General features: G+C 57.7%; 1 protein-coding gene across 11 annotated transcripts; it reads right to left on the reverse strand.

The window, feature by feature from the left end:
- Positions 1-1,552: 1,552 nt before the first annotated feature.
- On the reverse strand, positions 1,553-13,423 carry LOC111143882 (ubiquitin specific peptidase 19). 11 transcript variants are annotated; one of them, XM_022497907.1, is made up of 27 exons: positions 13,282-13,423; positions 11,523-11,782; positions 11,224-11,259; positions 10,919-11,047; positions 10,698-10,831; positions 10,322-10,621; positions 9,994-10,210; positions 9,708-9,864; positions 9,525-9,596; positions 9,294-9,409; positions 8,971-9,191; positions 8,685-8,880; positions 8,467-8,600; positions 8,200-8,358; positions 8,005-8,115; positions 7,414-7,524; positions 7,233-7,334; positions 5,939-6,079; positions 5,728-5,846; positions 5,345-5,482; positions 4,946-5,259; positions 4,718-4,828; positions 4,413-4,629; positions 4,177-4,329; positions 3,921-4,081; positions 3,661-3,839; positions 1,553-1,999 (listed from the first exon to the last, which is right to left on the reverse strand). In XM_022497907.1, exons 2-27 carry the CDS (start codon positions 11,644-11,646, stop codon positions 1,883-1,885), a joined length of 3,969 nt encoding a protein of 1,322 aa, XP_022353615.1. In that variant the 5' UTR covers positions 11,647-11,782; positions 13,282-13,423; the 3' UTR covers positions 1,553-1,882. The 11 variants fall into 11 exon arrangements, with proteins under 11 accessions (XP_022353615.1, XP_022353613.1, XP_022353612.1 ...); XM_022497905.1 differs by having other exon boundaries at positions 9,988-10,210; positions 10,322-10,624; XM_022497904.1 differs by having other exon boundaries at positions 10,322-10,624; positions 10,919-11,092; positions 11,517-11,782; positions 13,282-13,391.
- Between the last annotated feature and the right edge of the window lie 4 nt (positions 13,424-13,427).

A 13,427-nucleotide genomic window follows, 5' to 3' on the forward strand; every position in this document is an offset into this window, starting at 1 on the left:
ATCAGTGTATCTACTACAAGCAGACCACCAGTGACTAGACACTTGGGGCTGCCCACAGTTAAGACACAGCACTATCATGTTGTGCCCCATACCTAGCAGGCCCTCCAACAGTATGCCAACACCAGCCCTCAGCTGGGCAATTCCACCATTTCTGTAGGTTCTTGCACCCAGCTCTCCAGGCTCCACTCCGTAGCCAGCAACCCTACACTGCCCTTGCGCCATGTTCCCATAAGAAAAAGACAACACTGGTCACAGGGGTGGGAGCTCCCTCTGCTTTCCTCCACCCCTAACTCCAACTGAGGCTAAGGTGTCCTAGCAGGGCCCACATGCTAAGCTTTTTGTAGGACTGGCCCCAGAAGCTTCAGGCAGGGATGGATCTACAGGGCTGCTGAAATCCTGCTCCCCCGCCCCTGCCTGCCTTATACTTTTTCTGGCTTATCAATCGCCTTATGAGTACCTCTGCTTCCCATCTGCTCTGGCTGGAGACATCCACCCTTACCCTCACGCCATTGAACAGAGGAGGAGGCAACACTGTCCATGGAGAGAGACAAGGAATCTTTTCATAAGATTTGCCCTTGCTATGTGTATGTACAAGGTCAAAGAGGCCCTGAAAGTAGGATAAGACTGCAGACCCACTATAGGTAAACAGCCTGGGGGCAAAGGCCAGGAGCCAAGGTCTCAGGGACATAAGGGAAGAAATGGCCCGCCAGGATCCTGCACCTTCCCTCCCACATGAAGGCACCCAAGATGAGCTCTGGGCTCACTGCCTGTCCTTTTGGAGCAGGGTCTCTTTCCACTAAGGGATTCAGATGGTGCTGACTATAGCAAAGAAAGACCTGATACCAGGAAAGGAGGAAGACAGTACTCCCAATGCTTCCTGTTCCCCAAGAAGTCCTCCCTGACCTACCGTCTGGCTGTCAGCCCCAGGCTACCCCAGTGCCTGCACCTTTGACCCCAGCTTCTGGAGCCTCATGGGGTACTCATCCACCCTTTAGGTGTGAAGTACTGACAATGATGCCCAACACCACTGCTTCCACATGAGACTTGGAACTGGTGGGATCAAAGGGCAGCAGGTAGGCCCCAGAAAGCTGACGGCTTTGTGACCCACAGGGGCTGAGGTGCGAGTCCACCATTTTCTCCTCAGACCAGAGCACTTTCAGGGTTTTGTTTTTTGTTGGTTTTTTTTTTTTAAGATTTTATTTATTTATTTGACAGAGAGACAGAGATCACACGTAGGCAGAGCGGCAGGCAGATGGGAGAGAGAAGCAGGCTCTCTGCTGAGCAGGGAGCCCAATGTGGGGGTTGATCCCAGGACCCTGGAATCATGACCTGAGCCAAAGGCAGCTGCTTAACCAACTGAGCCACCCAGGAGCCCTGCTCTCAGGGTCTTTAACACACCTACGTGGGCGCATGCACACACACATACACGCACACACGCACACACCCCTCTAGAGGATAGGGAGAGGTGGCCACAGCACCTGGTGCATCACAGTCACTAAGTCTGCTTATTTATCATTTATTTTTAAAATATATTTAAACAGCAGCAATCACTTCCAAAATGCAAAAAAAAAAAAAAATTACAATTTTTAGAATAAAATTATAACGTTTATGATGCGAGTCAGAAAGAACTGAAGGTACAACTGAGAATCAAATCACGCAACACTGGGGGTGGCTGGAGAAGCCAAGGCCCACGGGTTGGGGGGCGGGGATCAAGCTGACAAGAGGGCCCAACCTGTGAGGTCCCCACCTCAATCATACCCCCAACCCCCACTGATGAAGCCAGTGTCCTCTGGGTTAGAGAAGGAGAAGCGGCAAAGAGCTGGCCCTCTGTTGGGGATTCCCCAAACCCAGTCCCAATCCCACCCCACCAGCCAGGGACCTGCTAATCGACCTCCTCCATGTTGCTGTAGGTGGGGGCTGGGCGGTCCACAGAGGGGGCGAAGCGTTCAGGGGCTGTCCGCGTGGGGGCCACCTCGGGGGCCTGGCCAGGGCCTAGTCCCTGCAACAGAATATGAGGACAGGGGTTGGGGGCTGCCCGGTATGCTGCCTGGCATCCCGGGGGTGCTGGCTCAGAGTCCGGGCACCCAAGGGAGGGTCCCAAGGCAGGCGCAGACAGCAGCGGCGTTGAGACAGAGAGACAAGATCGGGCCTGAACAGTCTCACTTTATTAACACTTTAAATACAGGAAGTTGCTTGGGCAGGGCTAAGCCCCAGGCCAAGGGTCAGAGCAGCAGGACGCACGGACAGACAGCTGAACGGATACCCACCCTAGGATGCTCTGCCCCTGCAGGAGCCAAATTCCCCACCCTCTCCCACCAGATGCACACACTGAGGCCCAAGCCCAGAGGTGGTCCCCACCACAGAGGCAGGCATTGCCTGGTGGGCAGGCAGGTGGGCCAGCTCACAGCAGCTGCCTGCAGGCAAGCTCATCTTCAGTGACTCTGGGATACCAGAGGATAGAACACGTTGAACACGAGGGCCACCAAAGCTGCCACGGTGCCCAGAACAAAGTACTGGAGGCAGCCCTGATCTGGTGTGGTAGGGCCACGTGGTGGGGGACCCACCCAGTCTTGGGGCCCCCAGGGACCCAGAGGCACAGGCCCCTCGGGTACCGGTTCCTCCTCGGCCTCCAGCTCCTGCCAAATCCGGGAAGCCTACAGTGTGCGGAAACGGCCATCAGCACTGGGGCAGGGGTGGGGAGGGACCCGGTGTCCCCAAGACCCTGGCCACGGAATTCCCGCCCAAAGTGACTGGCACTAACCCCTTACACAACCCAAGTCAAGCTGCAGGGAGGTGGGCAAGCGGGAGCCAAGTGGGCCATTTGCAGGGTTGTCTAGACAGAGCACTGAGGCAGGCGAATCTTGACAGCATTTGGGCTCCCCAAGAAGCTTCCCAATTGACATGCAGCTTCCCATTTGGGTTGGCCAGGGGAGTGGGGGAGATGGCTAGCTGCTCAGTTCTTTAGCACGGGACTCCCACAGAGGAGCTCGTGGAGGTTAGAGCTGCCAACCCAAGTAATCTGGGTCCCTCCCACCCATGTCCAGATAGACTGTGACCACGGTCTTCTATCAGGATTCCTCTGCATCTGAGCAGAGAGGGCTCAGCGGAGAGAAGAGTAAGAAGAAACCAGTCCAGAAAAGAGATGCAGCTGTACCCACCCACCAGACCTATGGCACCCCATGTCAGTAAGGGGTAGAAGACCCCAAGGGCTCAGCAGGGACAGACGCTCACCTCAGAGAGGGTGGCGGCCACCCTAGCCCATGGCCAGCCTGGATAAGGCCTGTCCTGAGTGTACATCAGAACAAAGGAGTTATGACAAGTGAGGGTCTGTGGGCTGGCTGGCATGTAAGGAAGGTGCAGAGGGAAGCTGGGAGAGTGTAGGGTACAGTTGGGCTGTAGCATCTCTTCACCCAGTGAGGTTCAGAGCAGCTCCTCAGCCTGTGCCAAGAGGGTGCCTACATGCACGCCAACAGCAACGCGCTGGTGTGCATGCACCCTTGTGTCACTCAGCATGGGGATTCCTCCAGACTCTGAAGTAAGAGGATCATGGTTCCAAGACTCCAGGGACCAATGGCCAGAGGAGAGGAGGCTGTGCCCCACCCCCTCCCATCTGTGAACTGAACTCCCTAGCCTGCGAAGCCTCACTCTCCCATGCCTCACCTGGCTGGCAGCAGCCTCAGCTGCAGGGCTCAGGTCTGGGTGGTGCTCAGAGTGACCTGCCCTGGGGGGCCTCTCCACAGGAGAGTTCCGCCGGCGGTAGAAGAGTACATAGGCATAACGCGTCACGACCTGGCTCTCGTCTACTGTTGTCACCGTGCTGTCGTCAAACAAGCGCCAGCCTACAGCGAGGTGGGAAGAGTGTGAACATAACCTGAACCAGTACCACTACCACCTATCCTGCTGACTGCGTATGCCCTCACCCACGTCGCTGCGCTGGCTGCTGCGGTCATTGGGCAGGCGTGCACAGGCGGTGTAGTGGCCGCCGATCATGCCTCCGTAGTGGTTGATGACGGCGTACAGGTCGTAGCTAGGCAGCTGTTCCTCTTTCTGACCGATGCAGAACTTGCTCAGGTCCAAGTTCCTGTGATCCCAGCCAGAGAAAGGTGACAGTCAACAGGTACCCAGGATGCTGCCCGCCCCATGACCTGACTACGGTCACCAGGGCTCATCGCTCACCTAACAGGGAACTCCACCAAGTCATTGATCTTGTCACGCCAGATGAAACTCCGGAAGGAAAAGCGCTTGAGCTGCACAATGAGTACATTAGGAAGGCGCCACAGCAGCAGCTGCTTGGAGGCCTCTCGGTGTTGTTTACACTGCGGGCAGTACCTGATGGAGGACAGAGCAAGGGTTAGGACCAGCAGAGCTCCACTCCACCCTGCCCCACTACTCGCCTGCCGCCCCGTCCTCACCAAGCCTCCTCGGGTGCCAGCACCTCAGGCCGGGTGAAGAGGTTCAGGCACTGGTCCAGAGTGAAGTGGCCAGCACGGGCAGCCTCCCCGGCAGAGCCTGGGTCCTCCGCACACTCCAGCTCCTTGGAGGCTACCAACACAAACTCCTGCAGGCGCTCATTGTTGCGCCAGACGAGAGCCAGGCTGCAGTCCTCACCCAGCTCCAGGGGGGTGTCTCCTAGAGATGGGCGGGGAGAGGGGTCACGTAACTATGGAGAGCGGCCAACCCAACCCATCCCATGGCTCCTACCCACAGCCTCAGACACCTTTGTCCTCCAACCGCTGCTCTCTGTTAGATGCGTCAATTTTATAGATGAAGAACTGGGGTGTGTGGGCATTTGTGGCTTCACTTGGGTGTTGATATCCGGGCACAGCAGCTATGGGAAAAAAAAAAAAACCAACAACAATCACAGCTCCTCTACCTACCAGGACCTAAATAAGCTTCCCCCCAACCTCCCCCACCCCGGGTGCAGAGCCTTCTAGCAGACTCTTACCTTCGGGCCGAGACACCCTCTCACCAGCAGGCAAGGAGCCAACTTCAACTGGCCCACTGGCCAGCACCTCAGAAGAAACTCCACTGGTGCTGGGCACAGGGCCCCGGTCAGGGGCTGCCCATGCCCGTGGGACCCCTGTGTCTCCCTCGGCCACGGGGGTCACCAACTGGAGCTCAGGCGGCTGAATCGGGTCCCTCTCACTGTCCCCAGCCTCCAGGGAGCTAGTGGAGAGCAACGTAGTGCAGCCGGGGCCCTGGGACTCCAAGGCCATGCGGCCAGGCTGGAAGGGTGGCTGGAATACACTCACAGAGTACCTGGCAACAGGCAGCAAGGCGAGTAAGAATCCTGACAAGCCTACCCTCCAACCACCCAACCCTAATCCCATCCCTGGGCACTTACCGGGCGTACCCCTCTAGCAGCTGAGCAAGACGAGCGTAAGTGAGACGTGAGGCAGGTACACTGACCAGAAATGGGTAGCCAATGTTCTCAGGGCGGCAGAGACCCTTGTGGTCAGGCCAGTGGGTTTTCTGGCAGAGCCTGAAGGGAAGGGGAAACTAAGAACAGGGCCTCAGCCCCATCTTCTAGGACTCACCGCTGGTGGTTAGCCTCTGGCCTTAGGAACTGCGTTTGCCAACCCTGCCCCGACCCCCCCGCCAGAGCCCAGCAGGGTAGAATGATAAGTGGAAGGCTTAAAGCATGTGCCTTTATGGGGAGAGGAGGCAGGGTGGCAAGTGAAACATGGAGAGGAGGGCCAGGGAGGGAGAGGCGAGGGGGGTCCTCACTGGTTGCAGTAGCCGACGCGATAGCACCGGGTACAGCGCTTCAGCTTCTCATCCTCTGACTGCTGCTTCCGCTGGCAGGCTGCACACTTGGAGATGGGGACGCTGGGCACCTGGGGGCGCTAGGGTGGGTTGTTTGGCTCAGCAAGGCCAGCTCGGGTGAGAATGTCCCCCTCCCACAGGCCCTCATGCCATCAGGTTGGTCCTCACTTACCTGCTGCACCTCTAGCACCACCACTCGCTCCTTAGCCAACTCTGGGGATAGCAGCTCGAAGCAGAGGAGCATGTCGGATGGGGACACAGTGTCCAATGAGTGGGAGGGCAGGAACACACGGTGGAAACGATTCTTGATCACCTGGGGACAGAGAACACACAGATCCTATGTGAGGACGAGTCCCTTTCTCTAGCCCTGCCTCAGCGCACAAGGAGACTTGGCCCTGAACTTGGGCCTGAACAGCAGAGTGGGGACTGTGGCCCCAAAGCAGCATATGCCTCTGCTGGCACCAGCTTCAGTGCCCAACAGAATAAGCAGCCCGGTGCATCAGAGGGCCTGAAAGCCGGGACTGGGATAGACAGCAACCAACACAGCACTGCACACTGAGGGCCTCCACTCTGTCAGTTAGTGGGGCCCTGCTGAGACCGCCCCATGGCTGATGTGGAGGGGCTGCATCAGAGGAGGCTCCTTCCCACCCCTTTTTTTTTTTTTTTTTTTTTTTAAGATTTTATTTATTTGAGAGAGAGACAGTGAGAGAGAGCATGAGCAAGGAGAAGGTCAGAAGGAGAAGCAGACTCCCCATGGAGCTGGGAGCCGGATGCGGGACTCGATCCCAGGACTCCGGGATCATGACCTGAGCCGAAGGCAGTCGTCCAACCAACTGAGCCACCCAGGCGTCCCTTTTTTTTTTTTTTTTTTAAGATTTTATTTATTTATTTGACACAGAGAGACACAGTGAGAGAGGAGAGTGGAAGGAGAAGCAGGCTTTCTGCTGAGCAGGGAGCCCGATGTGGGGCTTGATCCCAGCACCCTGGGATCGTGACCTGAGCCAAAGGCAGACACTTAATGACTGAGCCACCCAGGCGCCCCCCCCTTCCCACTTTTATCCCCAAAGAAAAGAGTACCTCCAGGCTGGAAGCTACGAACCTTTGGGAAAGACTAGCATACAGATAGATCCAGGGTAATGTGAGGGATAGAGGGAGAACCACAGCTGCTGGTAAGATAGTCCCGCAGCTCCAGCTCTTTGTATGACGACGGAAAAGCACTTGAGGGTCCCAACAAAAGCGGGGAGTAAACCCCGACGATAGCAACCTGGGGACCTGAGGGCACTTGTGTTGCACAGCCCAAATGCCTGGCATCATGCCTCAAGCCCTAGCACACCCGTGGGTTTCATGCAGTCACACGCATGTTTGTGGGTACACATACAGATGCCAACAACCATCACGTGTGTCTGTGTACCCTAGATACACACACATATCCACATGCCTAAGGGCCTGGGGAAGGACAGACGTACCTCAGCCAGACGCAGGTTCTCCGGCTTCACGTACACACTCTGAGAGAGCGAGTCCAACACTTCACTTGCGCTGGAATTCTCCTTGCTGATGCTCACCAGAAACTGGTAACAAGAAGAGAATCCATGGGGGAGGTGGGCCAGGGTCTTTGAGATCGCCCAGAAATAGGAGCTTACTTCTCACCTTGATGGGCTTGCTGTGGGGCTCCCGGGCAAAATAGAAGACAGGGAGAACCTTCTGCTTCTGTGGCAAGGGCACCGGCAGGTAGAGGAATGGGTCAAAAGTGATGGAGACCTGCAGATGCACAAGTGGCACTAGGTGGCTGCACCGGAGTGGGGCACAGGATGCTTATGTCTGGGGAGCCCAATCCAGGCACTCAGATGGTCCTCAGGGCCCCAGGGACAACCAGGAAATGCTCAGGCTCGAGAATACCAGACAGACCAGGAGGGCCACCAGGAGAGAATACTCCCTCTTTCCAGCAACTGAGGCCTCACTCAGCCTTGCCACGTATCAATCTGACCCTCACTCGTACCCCACGTCTTTCCAAACTTACCCCCACCCCTGCCCGCCCTTATAGCTGGTCTTTGAGCCCAAACACCCCTTTTGTGTCAGTTGGAAAGCTACCCAGCCTCACCTCTGCAGCCCATGCAGAAGCTGAAGGCCTGTCAGCCCCTTTACCCAAACAACATCTAAAGATGCACACACCCCCAACCCCAATTTGACCAGGCTAGCTAGAGCAAGCTAGGGACTGCTTTCCAGGGGAGCCCGTCGTACCTTGGCACACACAGGGCACACCAGCTTCGACTTATACTGGCCCTGAAATAGGTCTACGATGAAAGAGTCATTCCTCATCTTATGCCGCTGCCATGCTTCTTCAGCTACCACCTGAGGAGCAGAGTGGTGAAGATCAAGGAGACCTGGGGCCTGGCATATGCATGAGATATGCCCACCTCTGCCCCCAACCCTGACCTCATCGGGCCGCCCATCCGAGTCCACGGTCTCTGTGTAGGGCTTGTTCTGAATGCGATTCAGGTCTTCGTGCAGCCCGTCCAGCAAGAAGGCCATGAACTCCTGGGCGTCATGCTGCGCATAGCCTGTGAACTGGCTGGCCTTGCTCGCCACAATGGCCTGGATGCAGGGGCCGAGTGTGAGCATGGAGCCCCAACACCCACCATGTACCCAGCTGGCCAGCCCTCCCCACCCTCTCTAGCCAGGGTGGGAGTGGCCACAGATCACCTTCAACTTGGAAGGCTGGAAGGCATGGTGGGTGCCCTTCCACAGCGCCCGGAGCAGCACAGCAAAGCCAATCGCCAGACGCCCACCGGTCCCCAGTGGGTTGTTGTAGTTGATCTCGGCCTCAAAGGAGCGGTCTAGGGACAACGGCCAAGTAGAAGTGTAAGCAGGGAAAGGTATCCCCTCTGCCCACGGCCCGGGGCTCCTGGCCCTGCTCTCACCATGGAAGAAGTCCCGGAGCTCCCGAGTGTTAGACAGAGACTGAATGACACTGTTCATGAAGCAGGTGTTGCCTAGATTGACAAGGCCAGTGAAGCCTGGCAGACACACCTTCTTCTCTTCCTCCTCTTCTTCTTCCACACTATCTCCGCTCACGGGGCTATGGGGCATTGGAGGAACCATACATGTGGGCTTGGGCTGTGGGAGTAAGGAGGGGGATGAGAGAATAGCCCTGAGGCTCTCCAGCCTCTAACCTTGGCTGTCCCCTCCCCACCCCAGGATTCTCACGGAGGCCAGGTGTGGCTCTGGCTTGGGGGCTACATGCTCCATGGGGGTGCGGGCCGCTACACCATCCAGCCCCGTGTCCTCAGATCGAGCCTTGGGTTTTTCCTTCTCCACAGCCCGAGCTTCCTCCTGGCCTGTGAGGGGATGGGGGGCACCTCCTGGTGGGGTTGAATCCAGAGGGGTTGGACCTGTCGGCACGGCAACCTTTGCACCACCCACTGCACCTTAAAAAGGGGGAATGAGGGGGCTGGTGGTTAGCAGCACGTGGAAGGGGGTGGGGGTCTGGGTTGTGCGGGCTGGACAATGAAGGGAGCTCGTGTGCAGACCTCGTGCAGCTGGGGCCTCCAGGCCCCCCCAGCGCTGACTTTGCCGCTTACGGAGACAGATGTCAATGCGAGAGGCCGTGAAGCAGAAGGTGCACTGCTCTGGCTCAATCAGGTTCCTGTGGGGAAAGGCTGAACTCAGGGACTTAGGTGGAGTAGGTGTCGGGCTAGATGGGCCAGGGAGATGGAGCCCAGGGTGGGACAGGCATAGTACTGGGGCCAAGAACCACCCACCTGAGCTTCACCTGCCAACGGAAGATGGTATGGGCCCCACAGCCCAGGTGCAGTCTCAGGAAGTTTCCATCCCTGCCGAAGCAGAACAGGGACAGGGCAGGAGGAAGGGTGGGAAGAAGACCATGAGACACGCTGTCCTGCCTGAAGTGTGCCCTGTGCCTCATGTCCTGCCCTCCCACCCACCTGGTCTGGAAGATAAGTGTGAAGTCCTGCTCGCGGAAGAGTACTCGAGAGGTGTCCCTGCGGATTTCTTTCACATACACGTGCACCACCACTGAATCTGGCCCCTTCTCATAGGAGTCATTCTTGACGAATGCCAGGTTCACCATGGACTCCGGCTCTACATTGAGACCACAGCTCAGCACCACCCAGGACAGGTTCTGGCCCACTGCTGTTCTATCCCCAATCCACCCGCCAACCTTGCAACCCAACCAGGGCTCTGCCTGCCCACCCCCAGCCCCACCTTTACCATCCACCAAGGTTATAGCATCTGCTGCCACTGCCATCTCCTCTTTGGAACGGTCACCTTTCTCAGGGTCTCTGCTCCGGGTCATGGCTGGGGAGACTGGATCATTCCTGGGGGACACAGTCTTCTCTCCTGCCAAGAGCGCTAGATTCTCCTCTGAGCCCAAGAGGCAGGTCTGGGGGTTCAGTGGTGGTACCCGGAGCTGTTCCTCAGCTTCAGCCTATTTGTGGCAAGATTGTGGGCAGGATCAGCTATAGGTCTGGTAGGTGGCCCCCCACTGCAGTCTATCAACCCTCCCATCTCCCAGCTCCCATAGGTACCCCCCTCTCACCTGGGTGGCTGTCTCAGCCAAGAAGGGGGGGGCATCACCCCGGGGTCCAGGCCCATCTCTGGACCCTTCCCCCTCTGGCCCTCTTCGGAGATGCACAGCCCTCTTGGCGCTGGGCCCTGCCTGGGCCCCGGGGCCAGCCCCTGCGCCTACCTCACCACGGCCCTGGGCCCGCTTCTGGTTCCGGGCTTCCTGTTTAGCCCGACGGGGCTCAGGACCTGGCTCCAGGGCAATGGGAGATGGCTCCTGCCCATTCTCCTGGCACCGCAGCCCTGGTACTGCCTCCTGGGTCCCTAGAGGTTTCTTCTACCAAAGATACAGCAGTCAGGCCCTGTCAACCATGCTGGGCATCCCTACCCTACTCTGCTGTGGAACTTACCAGAAGAGAGGGCCATGTGAGCAGAGGCACCTTCTTGGGCAGTGCCAGCTGCAGGAGGCCACCTTTACGGGCTTGTACTTTGGTGCAAGAACTTTCTATCTCAGCATAGAAGACACCACCCCACTGCCGACCATCTGGAGACAGAGTAAGGGCAGTGAGCTGGGGTGGGGGAGATCAGAGGCTTCAAATATATCGCTGGGCTCAGGGCAGATGGGACACACCTGGAAGCCGCACCACGCCGTCTGTGTCTGTGAAAGCAGCATCCACTTCCTCCAGCCGCAGGGGACCCGCTCCCACACGCAGCTTGACAATTACCTCATCGGCACTCTGCCTCCAGTCAAGCAACAACTCTGTAGGGGGTGTGCCAGTGAAAGTATGAGGGTCTCCATGAACTCCTGTGGGGGTGAAGAGCTGCAAGAGACCTACCCCTAACAGAGCTGCTCCAGATGAAGGCTATAGCCCCAGTGCTCCCTCCTCATCCCTAGCACTGTACCACCTGCACCCAAAAGGCCTACTCATTACTCACCCTCTTTGGCCTGCTCCTCCCGAGAGCACGCTGACCCTGACAACAAAGAAAAGAACCAGGAAATGATGATGGGGAGGCAGCCTCCAAGACCCCAGCGACCCCACCGAACACCATCTTCAGGATCTCACCCAGGTATGTAGACCTTAAAGCTGAGGCTCTACCCAGACTGCTGTGAGTCCTTCTCTTAGTATCAGACCAAAACAGGAGGAAGAGCAAAAATGTCACCTCTCAACCCCTAATCGGTATGCTCAACAGGGTGGAGAAGGAGACCATAAGCACTCTGGGAATGCCACAATCACCTCTCCTAGGATCTCCATCCTTGCTCTCCTGGTTTGCTCGATCCTTCTGCTTCTTCTTACTGGTAGCCTCCTCCAATCCTGGGGGACCTCTCCTTGGGCCCGTGGCACTGGCCCCGCCAGACATCTTGAGCCGCTTGGTCGACAGCCAGAGTGCCCCGGGGTCGGCAACGGCGTCTGGGTCAGGGCTACGGCGCTTTCTTCCTGGCCCGGCTATCTTGGCAGCTCTTTGTGGCCAAATTCTCCAACAAGGAACCGACAGCCTAATGAGAAGGGACCACTGATCACCATCAAGGCCCAACAATTTGCACCTTGGTTACAGCCCAGGACTCAGCAACCCAGAATACAACCAAGATGCTACAGAGCAGTATCTCTCCACCACCTATTGCAGCCCTGGACGCTCTCAGACTGTTCTGAAGGAGGAATAAACAATATAAGTAGCAACAACAACTTCTGGCAGAGACTCCTAGAAGCCTACCATACAGGCTCACAAAGATGGGAGCCTCACTGAGGAGGCACCAGGTCAAGGCAGCCATGGCCTGGAACCAGGCTCCTCAACCAATCTGGAGAGGAGCCATGGCTCCAGCCCACAGGGCTGGCACTCTGAGCAGGGTGCTCACTTTTCCTCACTCTCACTGGCTGCTTAGTCACCACCCGAGAAGTAGGAGGTGGAGGAGGAAGGCAGAAAGAAGACAAGCGAGCAGCAAGGGGAGCAAGCTCTGTGGCTGAAGTCAGGCTCAGCCCAGGTGCTACCACTGCCCAGGCAAGGTCCTGGGGTTAAGGTGTCCCACCTGCCACCTGCTGGCTCCCACCCTCCCCTGAACCTGTTCCTATGCACTGCTTGGTTTTTCTTCCTACATCCCAAGAGGGATTTTTCTCTCCCACTGCTGTCCCAAGCGGAGAGGGGCCTGCAAAAGCTGGGGTGAAAAGGGTATCTAGCTGTCACACTACCCTTTCAGCAGCAACTCTGCCCCAGAGCCAAACCAGGAGGGGCAACCAGTTTGAGAATGAAACAGACATCATCCCCTTCTTTCCCAGGTCCACTCACTCATCAGCACTAGGCTAGAGACCTTCTACCCAGTTTCCCTCAGACCCACCAGTAGATTCTGGACTGTTTTTCCATTCAAAATAAAGTTCTCAAAATTGAGATAATGGTGGGAATGAACCATGAATCTAGGACCCATGGCAGCCTTAAGCCTGCCCTGAGATGGCAGCAAAGCAATTAAGTGACTACTTTGTGTTCCCCAAGGTGTACGTGTGGCGGGGACAGAGATGGACATTCTTCTGTGGGGTACTAGTGGGCTGGATCTTTAATGACGACAGATCCAGAGCAGAGGGGTGGACATCCTCCACTTCCTTGCACCAGGCCTCAGCTTAAAGTAGCGTCCCTCCCCATTCTCCCGGGATCACCGAGACAAGAAAGGGCCTCTCTAGAGACCATGCTGGCCTATACTGCTGCGGGGGTTACTAACTACAGACCAGCGCCCCGGCCGGGCTGCTACTCAGCTCCAGCCTCCGAACCCTGGGCCCGCCACCACCTCCTCCGGGAAGCCGCCCTCGCTCGTCGCCAGCCCTCTCGGAGGCAGGAGGCCGACCCCAGGCGTAGAGTAACGGCCCCGCCTGCATCAGTGGGCCCGGCCCGCCGCGGGGCTCGAGGGTTCGAGGCTGGCACGGCCCGTGACCTTGAACAGGCAGCCCGGGGCCCGCGTCGCGGCCTCCCCGGCTCCAGCCAGACAGGCCAGTTGCGGCCCGTCCCACTCACCGAGCGAGGCCGCCGCCGCCAGCCCTCTTAGGGCCCTGGCAACCCGCTCTCGGTTCCGGTTCCGGCGTCTGGTCGGTTCCGGTTCCGGCGCGCCCCTCCCCCGTCCCGTCGCCGCCGCCGCCGCCGCCTCAGCCGCTTGTTTTGTT

Source organism: Enhydra lutris, unplaced genomic scaffold, assembly GCF_002288905.1.
Source record: "Enhydra lutris kenyoni isolate GAN:26980312 unplaced genomic scaffold, ASM228890v2 scaffoldscaffold10, whole genome shotgun sequence".
Classification (NCBI taxonomy): Eukaryota; Metazoa; Chordata; class Mammalia; order Carnivora; family Mustelidae; genus Enhydra; species Enhydra lutris.